Below are 20,643 nucleotides of genomic sequence, written 5' to 3'. Positions count from 1 at the left end.
TCTTTTTTAGAATAAACTGTGGTGACTGTGGTTGAATTACACCGGCTGCTATGGATTCCAAATAGAGACAAATTTTAATGGCAGACAAAAATTAGCAAAATTTAACCACTCCTAAATTTAACCAGCCTTGATGAACTGACACCTGCCTATGAAAACTGTCTTTTTTAGAGCAACTAACTGACTGACTGTGTCCCTGGAAGCTGAGCCTAACAGAGCAGGTATACTCCAACCAAAGTGCTCATCAGATGGTCGAACTAGGTCTGAAACCCCCTTCCTCCCGCACCTGTCTGCTATCAGTTAGATCATTTAATGCAACTGTTAGAAACCAATAATCTGATATTCATGCAGCGATTGGCAGAGGAATGCAGAGGTGGGAAAGGAGGCAGGATCTGAACTTCCTTCTCAAGCTCTCTCTCTTTTTAATTCTTTATACAATTATGTCATTCGTACAACCAAGCGCAACACTGTGAACGCCCTCCAGGAGAGACTGTCTGGACGGGTGCGACTCATATCTCATATGGTATTCTGGGCACATACAGCACAACCAGGGGCAATAATATCACAAGGTTACACTTTCCATGGAAACAAAAGAAGTTAGATTAGTTTCATTTAGCTAAATATTTGCGTTCCTTCCTCTTTTTTTTTTGAAGCACATTATTTTTAAAATTATAGACCGTTATGCCAATACTGCACTGATTTCCAACAGGAAATGCCAAACACAGGAAAATAAAGCTTTGAATGCCTTTTTCATCCTCCCTGGAGACAGACTTGTTACCTCTTTACTTTCCTTTTTTTTTTTTTTTTTTTTCAAATGCATGAATTCTCCATGTGATGCTGGCGAACCGGGGTGCACCACAAGTATTTCAAACATTCAGTGAAGCTTTTCATCAGGCTCAGCTCAGAAAGTGGGGCGATCCTTCAGATTGCGACTGGAGATTTGGGAGGTTAGAGGGCATGTTGTCTTCCCATATGCACACAAACACACCACGGCCTCTGGGACACAGGCAGCTCTTTGACCATCACTGCAGGAAGTGACTGTTTCTCTCTATGTCAACACTGGGGAAGGAGAGGAACGTTTTTGACCTCATGCCATACAGTTTCCCCCCACATGTTACCGCCGCATCATATCAGACACTGCATTCCTAATGAGGGTTACTGAGTTCAGTACGATGACCTCTGCAGCTTTGTAGTGGACCATTTCTCCAGAGCAGACAAAGAATGCTGGCTAGATATAAAACCGACGGTATGCTTCGCGGCCTGTTTCAAATCTGAAGGGAGCTCATTACATCTTGTGTAATCATTTTGGATAGATTGGTCAGGGTTGATGGGACGCTGTTAAATGCGGTCAGTTTGCTTTCATTTGTCCAAGTTTTTTCGCACACACACACATCGCAATTAGACGTTTATAAAATGTTTCCATAGCTTCAAAGTAGTAGGTTTAAATCCCAAAGCAGAGGGTTGAATAACTCCAACTTACGAGGCTAAAAGTGATGCACAGCTGCTCTAAAACAACTGGAACTAGGTTTGTGGACATCTGACTGGATTACACATCTGACCGGAGTCTGTCTCGACGTCTCGCTCTTCTTCTCCTCCCCCCCCCCCCGCCCCCCCACAGAAGCGCAGAAGATGATGTGTCTAGTATTATTTTGTACACTTTTACCACAGACAGGAAAATATTTGAACATGCAGATGTCTGCTAATTCCAGATGTCAGAAATAAGCTGCAGAGGGAACATTTTGTTTATTCTGAGTGTTTTTTTGTTTTTTTTTATGAGAAGGGGTGCATTAGTTTAACGACTGTTTGTTTTTAGAGACCTTGTTTTCTGGCACATTTCCATGACATGGTGCAACGTCTATCCTTCTAAAAATAACTCGTTCCCTCTTCATATAATCTCCAAATATTTACTTGAGCCTGATTTTTCTCCAGGCAGAAAATCCAGGAATGCACGTGTGATCTTGTAGTTTAGTTTACATTCTGCTAAAGCTCTTTGCTAATGGATCTATTTAACTCGTGTGAGAATCAATAAATAGACTAACATGCAGATTGTGACCTTTTATTGTTCACTTACATTATAATTATGATATAGCTATGCTGTGTTACTCCTTTATGCACTTCAAAAATATCAATATTTACGAAACAGTCTCAGCTCAAGGTCAATTTAGTTGCTGTTCTGGAGCTTTGGATGATATCACATGATCTTCCTCAGCAGATGGGGTTTGCCCAGTTTTCAGGGAATTGTTTACTGTGCACTTTTAAGGACGTCTTGCCCACATTTGCACACATTTGGAGTTCATTCTTGACCTTATAACCTGCAAGATCGACTTAACAACCTCACCTCAAGGTCCATTTAGAAACCGTTCCAGATCTTTCAATCATATCACGGGATCTTCAAAAAATATTTTTAAGCACTTTTTCTTCTCCGCAGACGCTTTCTTTTTCCCGTAAGTAAATCAGAAGTGCTTTTATTTATTTATGTGTGAATCATTGTTAGGGGTGAATCACGAAGAGCTGAAAGGCAGGTCAGTTAAGACGCTAGACTATTCTCTCTCTGTTTTTCTCTCTTTTTCAAAATGTGAATTAACTCGCTGATCTGTAATCCGCTCAGCAGAGGAAGCGAGCAGCGTGGGAGAGACCCAGCTGCACAAAGCTGAGCACGGCTCCCTCGCTTTGATTTGCTCATTCTCTTGTACACTTTCACACTCTTATACTGATCTGACGGCTAACCGAGCCCACAGAGTCTGCTTTACATATATTGTATCTGAGATAAAGGAAGGGATGAGCCGAAAAGATGCTTTTATTATGAGAGAATACAGCCTAATGTCAAGATGTATTTCGACTCAGTCCAGAACATCTCCACCTTCTATGTCACTACGCCTCAACTTGGCTACTCATCCAGGCTGACCGAACGTCTACGAACAACGTCATGGAAAAGCTGCGAGGAAAAAAGAGGGATGCTCACAGCTCTGAAAGATCCCAACACATTCCATATCTCCTCCGCTGCCGCAGCTGTGTTTTTCATGAGCAGTGTTTAATCTCAACGCGAGCAGTGAGTCAAAATGGCCCGAAAAATACAGCCAAGAGAAACGGAGTGACAAAGCAGCTCAATAACAAAAAGGAACGGGAGGATAGAGAGCGTGCGCACGTGCTCCAAACATCTGTTTTAAAGCACGGCGGTGGTTATTGGATGTGGGCTGATGTAGTGTTGAGAGCAAATATTCTCTCCTGTCAGGATACCAATTGATCTTTAGATGTGGTGACCAGTTGCTTTCAGTGCTTAGATAAAGAAACAATATCTGACTATAATTTGACAGTTAGCACACTCAAGACGCTTTTTTTAGAACATTAGTTTTGACAGTGATGAGATCTCTATATTTCAACCCTTATACTGGTAAAGTAGGTAAGAGGATGCTGGGATTGCGGCCGTTAGCAGCAGCAGAAATACTTTCACTCTTTCATAGATAAATTGATAGATACTTTATTAATCCCGAAGGGAAATTTGTTTTTGATATTTAGCTTATTAATGCATAAAATGTTCATTCTTACACAGTGTTTGATATACAGAACGATTCAGGAAAAAATGATATTTGTTTGTTTCTTACTTAACATTTTTTAGCTTTTTTTAGACTTGCGGGCAGTGCCAAAAACTGTAAATACATCAGCGACATATTATCACCTCATAAAGTTTCCCGCCAACATTTTAGCAAACGATTGCCTATTTACACATCCAGCAGACACGGAGAAACATTGGCCTTCATTCGGACTCATGTTTCTGACAACCTATGAATTTAAGGACAGTATTCACTCTACTTTCAGCTCTTCAACAACTCCTGAGGGAAATATCTGGCTCTTTAGCTGCTAAATTCTCCACTGTTTATTATCTTACTGTCGATCGGTGCTTGGCGGGTAGCATACAGTGTGTTTATCAAGCTTTTTTTTTGATGAAAACAGCTGCCTTAAGCATCTGTAAGTGACATTGATGAGAGCAGTGAGAACAAAACCAGAACCAAAACATTTAAAGTTGCAGGCCGGGAAATCAAAACAATTAGCTGAAAGAAACTAAAACGCTCAGGAGAATTACAGAGTTGGATGATAGTTCTTTCGCCATTCGTCACTTTTAGCAACACCCTGTCACATTACACGCAGCGTTGGCCCATTGCTAATATAAAAATATTGATTAGTGCAGCTTAATAGTCGCAGAAAACTGCACAGAACATCAGGCAACTGCTTCTCAGTTTTGAAGAGCTGTGAAACGATATGCACGGAAACACATAATCTCTCAAACAGACACAACGAGCAGAGGAGACGATGAGGTAGCAGCTCGTCAGGACTTGCTGAACAGTAAGCCCATTTTAAAGCAGCTGCACCTGCACTACTTTTATAGTCCTTAAATTCACAAGAAAACCTCCCCCCTCCCCCACCTCCCCCCTCCGCCCCTCGTCCTCCAAATGCCGGCACAGTGGTGTCATTTAAGGACACATTCCCAGGGTTGATACCATGACTCAGCTACATGCCACTACTCATGCCAGCTCCACTGACCAAAGCTTGGGAGTGGTGCCCCAGACTCTCAACCACGAAATAAAAAGGATAATAAAAAAGGATTAATTTGATCGGTCTCTGTTTTTCCAACTTTTAAAAATGCACAGTTCTGCAGCTCGCTGTGAATAATAAAGACGTGAGACTTGATAATAAAACAATACAAAGAATTTGCTATGCGTGTGTGTCCAGACAGCGTGTTGCACAACTCTGACCACTCGGTTGATGATTACAAAAAAACACTTCCCGTTCACTTTGAGAAGTTTTTGTGACCTCTATGAGGATCTGAGTCTAATCGCAGTTTCTGTTTTCTTCTCCACCGTTTCTGAGGTTGAGTGGCAGCATAATCTGATCGTTCTTATCCACAACTGTCATTAATTCATGTTTACACAAGGAGCAGCAACTCCTACGCAGACATGAGTGATTTCTGACCCATTTTCTCTCTACAGTAACTCACTCCTCAGCTGGATCACAGCTTTGTCTTCGCCGTGCTTCCATTTTAACTGCTTTTAAAGGGATATTTAAAGGCAGTTTTTGGAAACACGACAATTTCCCCGTTAATCGCTTATTGGAATAGGTTTATTATGTATCAAACAATGAAATGCTTTTCTAAAACAAAGCCTAGAATAGTTTCCCTTACGCCAGACACTGCCAAATTCATAACATAGATGACTGGCCTGATTTTTTTCTGCCTCTTGGAATACGTCCAGGAAAGTTCCCACAATAATGTTTCCACACAGGACTGGACGAGTCTCAGGCTCTGTAATGAAGCCACATGCTGCTTTTTACAACAGCTCAGATCCAGTTGGGAATTCTGTCAGTTTTCACCAGCTTTCTTTGGAGGGTCTCAGGTTTAGCAGCTGCCCTTGTATATCCGACACATTACAGCGTTCTAGTTTGTTCCTGCATATTTCTTTTTAATACAAACCATGCAGGCTTAGTGACCGGCCTGCAGCCTGCTCCGATAAAGTGTGCCTGTCTCCCGTTTGTCCACTCTTTTATTCGTCTCTGATAACAGCTTAATGAATGTGCTCTTTGTGGAGGGTCTTGGAACAACTAGTGTGAAATAAGCTTGTCTAGTAACGCTTCCCTGATTACAGCTGCTGTCCTCCCTCCATCAAGGGTTCCTCTTGTCTTAAAGTGGCCTGCGGTAGGGGAGAGAAGTCATACAGACAGCCGAGACAAATCAGAGTTTCAACAAGACTCAGAGGGACACAACTTCCTCCTGAAGGCTGGCCCTCCTGTTGGATTTCTTCCAGCGCAGATAACAAGTTATTGAGTGCGGTACAAAAAGGAGCAGCTTGCTCGGTGCTGGTGGTAGATGTGGATTAGGTCACTGCTGTAAAGCTCTCTCCAGCTGCTCCAGTTGTTCACTGTTGCAGGGGAAGGTCAAAGAGTTCTCTAAGGGAGAAGAAACAGGACTCTTTGTGAGAGTGCCCACCTTATGACACACTGGAGATTTATGTCCAGTATTATGATATTGAATATTAAACAGAAGCATTTCAAGATAAATGTGTCAAGAACCACAGATGTGATTATTAACTTGAGATGATCACAGCTGAGGAGGACGATGCTTCTGAATACAAATATCTCCATACTGGCAACACTTTTCTTCACGGCACTTTTGATCATAGAACTTTGTCATAAAGGCCAAAAATGTTGGACACCTGTGCCCAGATACTTTAATGTACTTGTGGTTTTTGGGATGTTTTCATGCTCGGCCCCTTTGTTGATGTTACAGCGTACAATAGCGTGCTTACAAATTCGTTTCAACATGACAATGCCCCCATTCACAAAGCAAGGTCCATAAAGAAACGGGTTTTGAGAGGTTGGTGTGCAGGAACCCGTCTGGCCCGCGCAGAGCCCTGACCTCAACCGCATCCAACTCAAGCCTCAGCCATGAATTGGAACACCGACTGCGAGCCGGGCCTTTTTCGCCCAACATCAGCACCAGATTACTAATGTTCTTGTGGCTGAATGGGAGCAAATCCTCGCAGCCAGGTTCCAAAAACCTTGTGGAAAACCTTCCCAGAAAAGTGGAGGCATTTTTAGCAGCCTATTAATGCCCATGGTTTGGGAATGAGACGTGTGTGTAATGTTAGGGTGTACACATGCTGTTGGGCATGTAGCATTTTCCTTTGCATAAACATTCTCTGAGTGATTTTTGTCAAATTTGTGGTGACTCCAACTTTAAAACACTTAAAAGTTTGCATTCTGCTTTTTGGTTTTTCCCTCCTTTTTTGCAAAAAATAAATAGATCCACACAGCCGACAGCTAACGGCACACGCCTGGCAGCTTCTCTCATCTTTTACCGGCTACTGGTGTTATCACATGATCTGTTTCTAGTTCTCTAGTGTTTGTGTATGTTATCCCATCAACACAGCGCTGTGTATCAGATCAGAGTAGTACACTTGTTCCATGACCAGCGCTGACTTTTTTCCTCTGTTCCTCTCTTGTCCAGGTCATGGAGAGTGTCACTGCGGGGAGTGCAAGTGCCACGCCGGTTACATCGGCGACAACTGTAACTGCTCCACCGAGACGGCGTCCTGCATTTCAGATGACGGGCAGATGTGCAGCGGGAGAGGAACCTGCATGTGCGGCCGCTGCCAGTGCACAGAGCCAGGGGCCTTCGGAGACACTTGTGAAAAATGCCCCACCTGCCCTGACGCCTGTGGAACTAAAAGGTAACCGTAGGAACACACTGCACTGTAATGAGCACATCACGCCACAGATAGAGAGAAAACAGTTCAAAAAGAGCAGGTATTATGTTTATTCTTGCGATGCTGACGTCAGTTATTGGAGGAGGTGGGTGGGATAATGGCATGAGCTTGAGGGGGGAAAAATATCTGAACAAGGAGCAGGAATCTGACCACAGGAATCTGCATCAGAGATGAGACGCAGTCAGGTAGTGAGAAAGGTGAAAAGGTCAAACCATCAAACGCATCAAGTCCAAGACTAAAGCCAAGACCCTCACATAACTCACTCATTTATGAACTTATCTAAGCTTTGATGACAAAGTCAAAAGAGAGTCGTTCAGATAACTCTCATGCCATTTGTGACCTAAGAAACGAAACCGCCGCCTCGCCGTTTGAACTCGCGGCGCTCAGTGTGGCAGCTCGCACTCTTTGAGGTTACGGTTAAATGTCTATTAGATGTCTTGTAAAAAGAAAGGTCTTCTGTGTGGGCAGAATAACCGCTGTGTCCTCTCAACAAGCCCCTCCTTACATACACATGGCTCCGGTTTTCCAAGGCAGTAGCAAACTTTATGGAACAACCTTTTGACTCTTTACCAGACTTGAGATTAGAAACGGGTCATCACCGCCTCGTCAGCTATTTGAAATTAAGCCGAGCAGGAGCCGTAATGAATAAACTGATAGCAACTTGTAGATTTGTACAAGCCTCTACATTTCCTAGGAGAACACATCTGCGTTTTTTTTTTTGTTACCTCTACTATTGGATTTATGTTTTCAATTTTTTGTGAAGATCCAGAAATTTTTCTGGCGTATTTTAACATTTTTTGCGCAGGGATTTCCTGACCAGTTTTTTTTTTTTTTTTTTTTTTTTTTTTCCCTGTTCGTTTAATGTCGAGCGTGCGTTGATGCCAAGTCCAAGTCAATGTTCTTGTTATTATATTTTTTTTCTGGCGTAAAACAGCTGCACGGTGGACATGTAGCCTGACAGCCTCGGGGAGACACTGTTCAGTGTAAATCACAGCTTTTCCTTGATGGTTTTATATTTTTTTTACAGCGTCTTTAAATATCCAAGCAGAGAAAGGAGTGTCACCGTTAATCTGTTGTGGCAGGAAGCTTTGGAGAGAAGTTAGACCTCGTTTCATCTCCAGCATAAACAAAACATTAAAGTTGAATTTGTTTTTAACCAACTTGATGCTGTTTGTAAAATGTTGCTGAAACCCAAAGTGATGCACACGGAAACATCGGTAATTGAAATCACTGGCTGCAGTTCATTTGTTTTATATTCTGAATGGTTCACTCGCTCTGAAGATGTTTAAAGTTTACTGCAGAGACATTTGGAGTGTTTAAGTGAGGGGCATACTTCACAACTGACGTACCCAGAGCTAAAATAACAAACAGCATTAAAATAACAAATTAAAAGGATTGTGCAGACTTGTTGAAGGTTTGTGCTCTGTGGGCGCTTTCTGAATAAAGAAAAAAGGAGTCGTTTTTTTAAAGATCGGAGTATAAGTTGTACTTTTCCACTGAACTTGTTCTCTTCTGCTCCAGAGAATGTATCGAGTGTCGGCTTTTTAACTCAGGACGGCTCGCAGACAACCAGACCTGCCAGCGCCTGTGCAAGGATGAAATCATCACTGTAGAGACCCTCAGTAAGTAAACACCAGTACTACACACACACACACACACACACACACACACACACACACACACACACACACACACACACACACACACACACACACACACTCTCACACACACACACACACACACACACTCACACACACACACACACACTCACACACACACACACACACACACCAGCTGGCTGGCAGAGAAAAGTATTCACATCTGTGGCATCTGCAACAGTTACCCCTTTTTCACATTACATACCTCCTCCAACTGTCACATTTTATTAGACCTTTCATTGTTGTTGTTTCAACGCTGCGGTAAAACACAGTTAGTGGTCCGTTGTATTCAACCAACGTGTGACATTTCACACCTCTGATCACACCACAGCAACACGCGTGAGCCACCATCCTGTCTCCAAGTGTTAGACTTCACAAACAAGATGACATTTCTTTTATGTTGCCCAAATCATTGGCTCCGTCTTGACTGCACACTATAGAAGAGTTGTAATCATGTTGTTAGTATGTAGGCACTGACAGTGGAAAAATAGCAAAATAGAGTAAACTTAAAAATGACAGAGCATGTATACTGTAATCACAATACTGCTCCCTTTTTAACTATAAATTAATTAAATTATTTTAACTATATTTTAATGTCTTATGCCACAAATGCCAGAAGTTGTTTTTTTTTACTAAATAAATTGCGACAACAAAAACTTTGCATCTGTTCCTGTAGTCTGTATTTCATTACAGACTAACATTACCTCTAGAAAGTAATCTAAATGTAATAAGTAAATTAATCTCATTACATTTTAGCCTCCTCATCTCAATAATGTGTTGTGCTTATTGTTACTTCACTTGAATGTCTGAGCTCCACCGTGCAGACTCTGACGCCCAAAAAGGCTGTTTTCAGTTTCATCTGCTGGAGGAAGAAAGTTTCTCTCACTCGAAATCCAGTCGGGGGCCTCTCACAGCTCCACAGACACCTTCGCTCCACACAGTGGGCAACGACAGGCACCACCAACCAAACACCTCATTTTGGTTCAAAGAGTGCAGTTAATTCAAGTGTACAATCCTGCAAAGAGCTCTTCTGTCCTTCTCTACAGGAAGCGCAGTCCACCCACTAAACAAACTTGTACCTGCCGCAAAGCGTCGCCTCTCTCATGTGTCGTTTTAAAATCAGGGAATTCAAGTTTTGAGTCCTGCTCTGTTAACTATAAGTGTTTCTATGCTTCTAAGTTTTTTTTTACGTTCCTCACAGCTCGGTGGAAAGCATCCAGTCGATGTCTGAGAATGTATTAATAAGTGCACGGTGATTTATAGCCTTCATGGCACTGTGATGCTGCACAGCGCTGCAGAGCAGAGATAGAGGAACATGAGTGTAGTTATAGAGACTATTATAAGACCGCTCCATATTGGCCCAGCATGGCCTTGGCCCAGATCTGACGTGTTTCATAGCAATCCCTGCTAGTCCAGCCATCTGACTGGCCTTAATGGAGTCCACATGTACATTCCAGATACTTTGTGCATGAAATAGAGGAGGGGCTGATTTGGAGGGGGGATGAGCACAGGGAGGGAGGGGTGGACCAGGGCAGTCTGACCTCACCCTCCCTCCTGAGATTTTGGGGCTTTTTGGGTGATGAACACCGACTGAAAATTTGGGCACCCAGAATATCAGCGTCTCACTTGGGAACGCGTTTTTCTTTTTTTTTTCACTAAGATGTGATTTCACAGCAAAGAAATTCAAAGTATGTGAGGACCGTTCACAAGTGTTTTCTGTTTTTCTCCTCAGCATAAGATTCCTCTTTGACCTTATCTCATCTTCTCCCCCCCCCATTCCTCTCTTTGTTCCTGAATCTGAAGTAATTATATTAGGATATTACAGCTTTCAACACACAGCTGGAAGGCAGGTTTACTACAGAGAGAAGAAACCTCTAAAATGTAGAAATGCAAAATGAATCTTTGTGCTATTAAAATAATCTTTTCCATAAATGAACATAAAGAGAAAAGACATTTAAAGGTACTCAGAGAGAGGTTTTTTTCTTTATTAGTTCCCGTCTCTCTTTGCTTCATGACGTCTTTTTGTCATCATCAGCTGTGTAATGGAAAGAATTTTAAGATGATTGTGGTTCAAACCAACATAATGTTCTACTGGAGCAAAATTCAGTTTTTTTTTCTTTTTTTCTATCTGATTGAAACTCTGTCTGTTTCTCTGTTTCTCTGTTTCTCTCTCGCGCCTTTTTTCCCTTCCAGAAACCGAGGACCCCGGTGCTGTGCTTTGTCTGTATAAGACAGACAACGATTGTGTGATGAAGTTCACATATTCTGAGCACGCCAGCGGACAATCCATCCTCACAGCTCTTAAAGAGGCAGGTCAGTTTTTCCAAACAACACATTAGATATTCTTTCATGATTATACCTTTTCTTTTTTTTTTTAATCACACTGATTTCTGGGTCAGAAATCGACATCTGCCAAGAACCAAGTGGCTTCAGATTGGATCTGTGGTTCATAGATCAACAAGGGGTTGTTTTTGTTCTTTTGACTGACGTAAGGTTTTTTCCATGCTAGTCACTAACTGTGAGCTCGTCAATAAAGTGACTCAGACTTCCTTGTCTGACTAAAACTGGCTTCACTGCACATTACATTTTTGCACATCATGTCAAAATGTGAAATGTTTAGACATTCAGATATTTCTGTGGCTTGTAACCTGAAATGTTTTGAAATTGATGATTAAGTGCAAACTTAACTCACTACTCAACTTCATATACAAAACTCCATTAAAGGATCGTTCCACTTAATCCCAGCCAGGCTCTTATTTAAAACTCCTTCTGAATTTCTCTCAATTTCTCACATTTTCAAAGCAGATATGAAACCGATTATATCGAAAGCCAAAAAATCATTTTATGTCTAATACTTAAATGATTATTAAGCAGAGCTGGTGAACTACTCAGATCTTGCAGCATCTTATCTCAACCGCCACACTCATTATACAGTATACCTGGTATTTGCTGTGTGAAACATCACTTCAGCTCTTTGGGTTAGCAGAGGGTGGTCTGTGTTTCAGGCAAGGTGTCCCACCTCTGCTACAGTATAAAGTATAAAGCCAAAAAATCATTTAATGTCTAATACGACGATGTCTCTAATATGTGTTTTCCTGTGTCAGAGTGTGGTGGCGGGCCAGATGCCATGATGGTGTTGCTGGCAGTGGTGGGCAGCATCCTGCTGGTGGGAGTGCTGCTGCTGGCTGTCTGGAAGCTGGTCATCACCATTCATGACCGGAGAGAGTTTGCACGCTTCCAGAGCGCACGCTCACGTGCCCGATACGAGATGGTAAGAACGGTCGCCCTGCCAACCATTTTATAATCTAAATCACCAGTAGAATAATGTTTTGGTATAATTGAAGTAGTTTATCTACTAGCACCGAACCAAAAGAGCCAAGTAGAAATATAAGGATCATAGTTAAATACAGTATGAGTCACATTACCACTGAGTTGAACCAGTTCCTCTCTCTTCAGTGAATGGTGAGATACAGTTTCTCTTGTCTGTCACGAAAGTCTGCTGAAACAAGAGATGAGAGTCAGTGAGTGATGACAGTTTTTGATAGAGGACAGAGATGGAGAGGCAGACAGGAAACATGAGGGCAGAGAGAGAGGCAGGGTGGGGGGGGGGGGGGGTAGACATGCAACAAAGGTTCCCAACTGGAAACTTTTTAACATCAAGACATGACAAAAATGTTTTGATAAGGTTGTTTATTATATAGTTTGATCCAGATATGCAATAGGATTTCCCTCCGGACATTATTAAGCAGAGCTGGTGAACTACTCAGATCTTGCAGCATCTTATCTCAACCGCCACACTCATTATACAGTATACCTGGTATTTGCTGTGTGAAACATCACTTCAGCTCTTTGGGTTAGCAGAGGGTGGTCTGTGTTTCAGGCAAGGTGTCCCACCTCTGCTACAGTATAAAGTATAAAGACCCTCTGTAATGTAAAAATGAACTTGTCAATTCTCTCTGGTGGACAAACTGTGATGGTGATACTGTTTTGGAATGATCTCCAACATATCTTTTGTCATCATCTTGTGACACGGTTTAACTTTCTGTCATTATCTCTCACACTCACACAGGCCTCCAACCCTCTGTACAAGCAGCCCGTCTCTACACATTTCGTAGAAACGGATTTCAACATGTACGGGAAGTCCTTCAACGGAGGGGTCCACTGATCCCTCAGCACGGGGCGCGGCAGGACCGGTCCAACGAACAGATCCCTGGAGGCCGAGGTGGACGGAGGACTGAACACACTCATCCCTCTGCACAGTACACAACTGATAACAGACACGAAATGAACTAGACTGTGTCCGAGGGAGGATTCTGTGGCCTTTTTATCTTTTTAAGGAGGAGGTTCAAGCCTTCCACAGAGAAGTGACTTCTTTTTCTTCGTGTGCGTGTTTCCGCTGATGGCAGTCTGCAGAGGAGCAACGAAGCATGAACTCCTGCGTCTTAGAGAGAGAAAGTAGAGTTAGCAGAGAGTTTGTCTGCAGTTAAACAAGATAAACAAACTCATAAAAAAACCATAACTGCAACCACTTAAAACCACCATTCATTCTGTGTACAGAGCAGGCAGGACATTGGCTTATATTTGTATATTTTTATAAACACTAAAAAATGCCTTTTTTAGCATAAACTATGCATCCAACAGAACTCCCATCTGAATAAAATGAATTTCACTCCACCTCAGATCATTTCAAATTCACAGGATTATTAAAAAAAGCACATATTTCTGAAGGTGGCTCTGATCATGTTGTGGTACTACTAACATTTACTAAGCAATAGACTTTCTACCTTCATTTTGCACAGAAAATATTAGTCTCGTAAAGATTTAACTTTTCTGTTATTTTGTGTGTGTGTGTGTGTGTGTGTGTGTGTGTGTGTGTTATCGTATGCTCCACTTGCACTCCCTTCTCCTAATCTGAATTGCAGGGTATCAATTTACCAATTTAACCTCCCGGCCTCTGAGCCCTTTAAAGGATATTATATTTGTATTTTTTTAATGTCAACTAATCCAGCCAACAACGTGTTACTCCGTCTCTCAATACTTTATCAATTTTCCATCCTGTTAATCAGACCGACTTGTAATTTTGTTCATTCAAATTGGAAATACGAGCAGCAATTCAGAAGCAGGTGATGACTTCTCTACTGAGGCCCGAGCCTTTTCTTTTCTACTGAACATAAGTCAAAAATATATTGTTTGGTTTTTCAAGTAATTCCTTACAGCAGCTGGCCACTTTTTAGCAAACATTACTCAAACAGGAGCAAATAGTGCATTTGTTTGAGATTAGTTTCCGCTGCGGATAAATAGACACTTGGCGTACGAGTAAGTGTTTACAGTAGAGCTGAAACCATTAAATAGATAAGTTGATCAGCAGAAAATGAATCGGCAGCTATTTTGATAATTAATTGATAAAAATATTGTCTGGTTTCACCCGTTCCAACTTGCTTTTGCCTCTTATTGCAAAACAAACATCACCTTTGACACTAGCAAATTGTCACTGACAGTTTTACCATTTTCAGATTTTATAAACCAAACAATCAGTAATGAAAACTTTAGTTTTTGGACAACAACTGAATATGCTACTATATGTCAGGCTTTGGATAAACAGACAATATTTGTTAGTGGGATCAGTTCATTGCTGGTTTTGGTCTTTTCATGGGATTTGTTGACAATAAGAAAAACATAAAATATCACCAGCCTCTTAACAACATCCTGGAAAATATTAAATAGTCTAGCCAGTAACTGCCTTAAAGCATTCTCATGTGATAAAGTAGATTTGTTAAATTCATTAATCATGGGGATGTACACTAGATGACCATTAATTTGGAATATAAACACATGCAGTACTTATAGTGTGTAATGGAGTTGATATTATTCAGCACATGACTGCTGCTACATTATAAGGTCTGTCAGACGTTGTGTCCGCCCTGCCCGTTATAGGAGTGGGTGGAAAATAGTGACATATAGTGTCATAAATGTACCGTTACTGTTCCCACAGGAGGAGGCGGAGTCTGAACTGTCACAGGGAAGTCTGACAGTGGGGTGAGGGAGAAGGGTGCTCCGTGGCCTTTTTTTTTTTTTTTTTTTGGTGATGGTCTTACAGTGAGAGTGTCAGGGACTTGGAGTTTGTGTGTGTGTACGAGTGTGTTTGAATGAAAAGAGTGTATGTAAATAATATTCCACGGGTACGTATGTACATACAGTGCCAAATGAAATTAAAATGTTCTCAGTTGTGGAGTTTTGACTCGGCTTGGCACATTGTACTAAAACTCACCCACCCACACCTCCTTCAGCTCCAACATAAAGCATTAGTGCAGCATTCTTCCTGTACAGTCCTGAACATTTGATCGCACCACGACATGTTTATGTAATACTGCACACAGAGCAAAAACAATAAATTTGCTTATGTCAAAAGCCAGTGAGTCTGTTGTGTTTGGCTCAGCCGTACGTTCCCCATTTATAAGGGCTGCATCAGGAGTGGTGTAAATCTGAGGTCTAATTTTAAACATCACCCGTAACTCTGTGTCTGTGTGTGTATATTCAGACTTCAAAGTTCAGTTACACATCTGCTTGCACCGCTAAGCGTGTTCTTACATGTTTGATGTGTGATCACACAGGGAGGAAGGCTGGTTTGATGCGTCCACTGATGCTGTAATTGACACCTCCCTGGTTGGACCCCTCACCGATATAATGATTATGCTGAAGCTTTTAATAAAAAAATAACCCTTTAATTATACATCCATTATTGTAGCAATATTATTTGCAAATATGTGCGGAGATTTGTGAAACTGCATCTCAATCTGTACGCGTGAACACACATTTGTGAATGTGTGCAGGAAATGCACGCAGTTAAAGATTCTTGTACACATTCATAAATCTGAGTCCGCATGTATACGGGTTGAGATACAGTTTCACAACTCTCCACACACATTTGAAAATGATCATATAACAGTTAACTTTATTTATATAGCACATTTCATACAAAAGGTAACGAATACAACACAATGTGCTTCACAAAACATGAAAAAGACAGACGCAAGAAATGGGAACATTGAAAACATAAAGGATTTAAAAAGAGATGAATCAAAGACATTTAAAAACTAATCAAATTAATAGTAAAATGACAATACTGTAAGTGAGGTTAAAATATGGTTTCTTGGTAAAAGTAATTTAAAAAATGAAATTTAAATAATATTACTCTAAATAGCTAAATACTAAATAATGACTCCAGTGATGGTTAAGTGTTAATGTGGTTTGATGAGGAAGTTCTGCATCCTTTTTCTTCTAAAACAAGGTTTAAGTTGAAAACAAAACCAGACAGCAGCAGCAGTGCGTGTTGTCATTGGGCTATTTCTGTAAAACGAATCAAACACATCAACTGAGACTGTTTTTTTCTCTCATGCAAAGAATTTCTGGTTGATGCCTCCAGTAGCTTACATGTGTCTCTACAGCCTGCAGCTGTGTTGGGAGAGTTAAGATAAACCTCTGACAGGAGGAAACTACAGCTGTGATGCAGAACAAATCAATGTTTCTTCTGTTATTCCTGCTTGAGGTGAGCTCATAAATCTCTGCACTCCCCAGGTTTAGTGTGCTTTTTTTTTTTTTTTTTTTTCTCCCTCTCTCTCTCTTCCTGATTGTGAGAAAGCCTTCTGCCAGCACACTTCCATGTTAGTGAAGTCACTATTTCAGCACAGAGCTCAGGTTGAATCTGGCTGTGAGCGGTGCAGCATGACAGTTTGGTGAAGATCACAAGCACACAAAAAGGGCCGACACAGGTAAAAAAAAAACAAACCCAAAAAACATCGGACATTGATGATGAAGATGAATCACCGGTTTACTCACTTGCACTCATCAACACGATCAATGACCTAATTAGCTGTTGTTGAACTGGCCCAACACTCACTGGGGATGATGGAGGATTGATTTTCAAGAGGGTAAATGCTTGTCTCTATCATTGACTATCTTTAAAGGTTACTTGAGGAAATTTTTTTAAAGAATATTTTTCCCATAGACACTTTATACCATAACAGACAATAATGTCCTGTATGTATTTATATTTTATGTGCAATTATTTTTCTTTTCAGGCTTTTCTTTGACATTTCCGCTGCTTTTTCAGAGACTTTTCTAAAGTGCCTTAACAGTGTTGTTAAGTTATGATTGTTAATTGATCATTGACAATTTCATGGGCGAATGTCCTGCATAGTTCTACTACACTGTTATATCCAATCACATGCATTTGTAACACATAATTATGATTATAATTCAAAGATTGTGCAAAGTCATACTAGATGTAGTAGTATTTAAAACCACATATTTCTTCCTTCAAGGTCTAACATTTTTCAAATTGATGAGCTCTTTTGACATCATAACTGTTTTTCATAACATTGTAGAGAGTTTCACAGTGAGGGAAAATGTGAATGTGTATTTATACAATAATTTCTCTGTGTGTGTGTGTTGGTCCTGTGCATGCTGTATATAGAAGACAGACCGCTGAGGTCATACTTTCTCCTCACACTTCACACTCGCCTGAGAAAAGCTTTTCCACTGGATAAAGCTATTTCTGACTGACGTTTTCAGTTCCTGTATTTGACTTCTTCACTGTGTAAAAAAAGAAAATCCCTCCTTCCATCATTCCGCTTTATTTCCTCAACACAGTATCTTTCCATTTACTGTGTACTTGAGAGTGTTGAGCGTTGTCTCTTTCTGTTCTCCTCAGCATGACAGCTCTTCTGCTTAGAGGAAATGAAAATGAGGGTAGAACTCGTATTAATATGTGAATGCACCTCGAAACTCTCATTCAGCTGTTTGCAGAGAAAATTCAGTAACTGATGTCATCGCTGACATCTTTGGGGACAGTCGGTGATGATTGTGCACAGTGGTGGAAAAGGCACTCAAGTCCTTTACTTAAGTGAAATTACCAATATCACAATGGTTAAATGCTCCATGTGTAAGTCCTGCATTTAAAATTAAAAGGGAAATTTCATACTTTTGTATTAACCTCTACAGATTTGTTAAAATCTTTAAAGTTGTTAAGATAAAATCTGAATGCATTGTGTAACTGAGCTGAAACAAGGCTGTTTCTCAAAGTTCTCAAAAAGCTTTGTAGATACAAGATTCATACATGAGAGCATCTATATTTACGGGATCTCATTAGGATTTTAAAATATGAAAAGTAATGCCATAAGCTTTATTGAGAGATGACAGGAAGTGATGGGTAAGAAAGAGGGACTTTGTGATGGCAGGGTCATTGTGTACTACTTGCAGATACATTTAATGGATTAAAATGTACATAATTGCCCTTTTAGGTGAATTAAAGACTAATACATTCAAAATACTCACGCAAAGTACCAGCATCTCTAAACTGTATTCATATACAGTAATTCATCATGCTTTACCAGATCTTTCATTCCTCAACAGGAAATTCTTCTTGATAACACTTCTAATATGATTCATAAAATACTCATGAGAAACAGAGTCAGAAGTGACAGCATATCAACGCCTCAGTCAGAAATATGATCAAGCTAATTTATGACAGTCTTCACTGATGAATTATCACTGTGTTACTTTTGCAGCTGATGTCTGTTTCACTCCACATCATGAAAAGAGAAGGGAGCTGCAACTGTGTTTTCTTTGGAGCATTAACCTCTTTTTGTGATGTAAATGTTTTGTTTAAAATGTGGTCCGCACCCTGAGAAGACTCAGGGAGATTTTCACATGAACTGCTGTGTGTGTGTGTGTGCGTGCGTGCGTGCGTGCGTGTGTGTGTGCGTGCATGCGTGCGTGTGTGTGTGTGTGTGTGTGTTTGTGACTGCAGCTCACTTGTCACTAGTCTTATCTGTTGGCGTCCACATGCGTCCATGAACACAACACTGTGGAGCGCTGACCTCACATTCAAGCCATATGCATCACAAAAGCTCTGTGAAGCGTGTAAAACAACATTGTCAGAAAGTCACAATGTTTTGACCTTTGACCTCTTGTTGCTGAATGCTGGTATTGTCAACCTGCTCTGAGAGTTGCACTTAAATAAATACTGCCATATCTGCAGTTTCTTCCATCCTGCACATGTCACATTTAGTTTGATGATATAACTTTATTTGAACTCTTGAGCCATAAAGTAGCTTTTAACTAAAACATGATGTCAAAGTAACAGATGAATAACAGGAAATGAACAAAAGTATAAAACACCATGTCTGCACCCATGAAGTGACAGAGTACTTCAAATGTTGACTTATGATCATTGGAAGCCTGGTTGCTGCCCAGAATCCTGTCTTCTGCTGCCATCTAGTGGATCACAGATGTGTCTTGTGAAACAATGTACTGTTGTGGGAGCAGAAATATGTGGATAAGGAAACATGTTTGGCTTTCTAAACCTAATTAGTTACTTGCCAGAGTGTCTTGCCAGGGACAATACATGCTCTTTTAGTGACTTCTTCAAATTTGATTCTCAGATCCCTTCTTATGATACCAGACAGGCTGATCATCTTCACTAACCTGAGTGTCCTCTCAGACATCGTGGGGTACAGATATGGAGTGCCACTGTACACATTATCAAGAACTTGCAATCTTTTGAATTTAAGAACAAATTTTCATCAGATCAAATTATGATGTCTTATTTTATTATGTTTTCTTTCATACGGGTCTTGGTTGTCACAGGATTATTATCTCCTGGTTGGTGAACTCTTCTCTTCGTTTTGTGTTTCTTATTTTATTTATTCTCTTTGTATTTTGCTAAATCATGTTCATAAATCATTTATTAGTTTAGCAGTTTTTTTCCTTTGTTTTGTTTGTTTGTTTGTTTGTTTGTTTAAATTGAGGGTATGTCTGTTTTATATACCTATGGTTTTTTGACCTCTGATGTCACATCTGTTTTATTTGTGTTGTCTAAATTTTATGCTGTTGTATAAACACAAAGACAGATAGTAAATTATTTATTGCCATACTGATCTCAAAGCAGTAAGTAAGTAATATGACTTACCTAAACTGTCCCAGACTGGACCTGAAATACTATTTAATTTGTTTTTAGAATTTAAAGTATGCAACTTGCACAACTGCGATGTGGAAGCCTCCAGTGTACAAACACTGCACTTTATGGTGAAGGAGACATCTTGTGGCCAGCTGTTAAAGGACCAGTGTGTGAGATTTAGTGGCATCTAGTGGTGAGGTTGCAGATTGCAACCAACTGAATACCCCTCCCCTCCCAAGCATGCAGGAGAACCTACATGGCTGTGAATTTTGTGAAAAATCCGAAAGGCTCTCTCTAGAGTCAGTGTTTGTCATAGCAGGCTCCATGGAAGAGGACCCGCTGACAAAAACACTACAATTCTTAAAACATACTTATGAATATTATATTCCATTTCTGCCAGGTCTGTTTTGCTAGATGCCACTAAATTCTACACAGTGGACCTTTAAACTTTAGATATTAACAATATTTACATATTCATAGATTCAATGAGGGAGAAGGAGTAGAAGTAACTTCAAGAATTTCTAACAAGGAAAATAAACTTTTTTGTGGTAAAGCCATATGAGACACACATTATTATTCAAAGCAGAGTAATTCTATATGTTTAAAACATGTCTGGAGGGGATCTTTACATATCACTTAATCAACCCTTGAACCTTGACATTGTGGAGATTTGGTTTAAGACTTGTATTTGAGGATTACTGGTCTAAAATATCTTCTCTGATGCTAAGATTTCTCTTAATTGGAAGTCAGGGGCCTACCCCAAACCATCAGCCCT

At 40.5% G+C, this 20,643-nt stretch overlaps 1 protein-coding gene across 1 annotated transcript in view; it reads left to right on the top strand.

The window, feature by feature from the left end:
- Positions 1-15,323, top strand: part of itgb5 (integrin, beta 5) — a 42,396-nt gene extending 27,073 nt beyond the window's left edge. Inside the window, exons 12-16 of the mRNA XM_044365220.1 lie at positions 6,995-7,217; positions 8,775-8,875; positions 11,105-11,224; positions 12,016-12,182; positions 12,981-15,323. Of these exons, the coding sequence (XP_044221155.1) occupies positions 6,995-7,217; positions 8,775-8,875; positions 11,105-11,224; positions 12,016-12,182; positions 12,981-13,076 (707 nt within the window). The 3' untranslated portion in view covers positions 13,077-15,323. The remainder of the gene's footprint in view (positions 1-6,994; positions 7,218-8,774; positions 8,876-11,104; positions 11,225-12,015; positions 12,183-12,980) is intronic.
- Positions 15,324-20,643: the final 5,320 nt, after the last annotated feature.

This window comes from Thunnus albacares, chromosome 11 (assembly GCF_914725855.1).
Source record: "Thunnus albacares chromosome 11, fThuAlb1.1, whole genome shotgun sequence".
Lineage (NCBI taxonomy): Eukaryota > Metazoa > Chordata > Actinopteri > Scombriformes > Scombridae > Thunnus > Thunnus albacares.
Note: the sequence above shows the minus strand (reverse complement) of the source record. Positions and strands in the feature narration are given on the sequence as shown.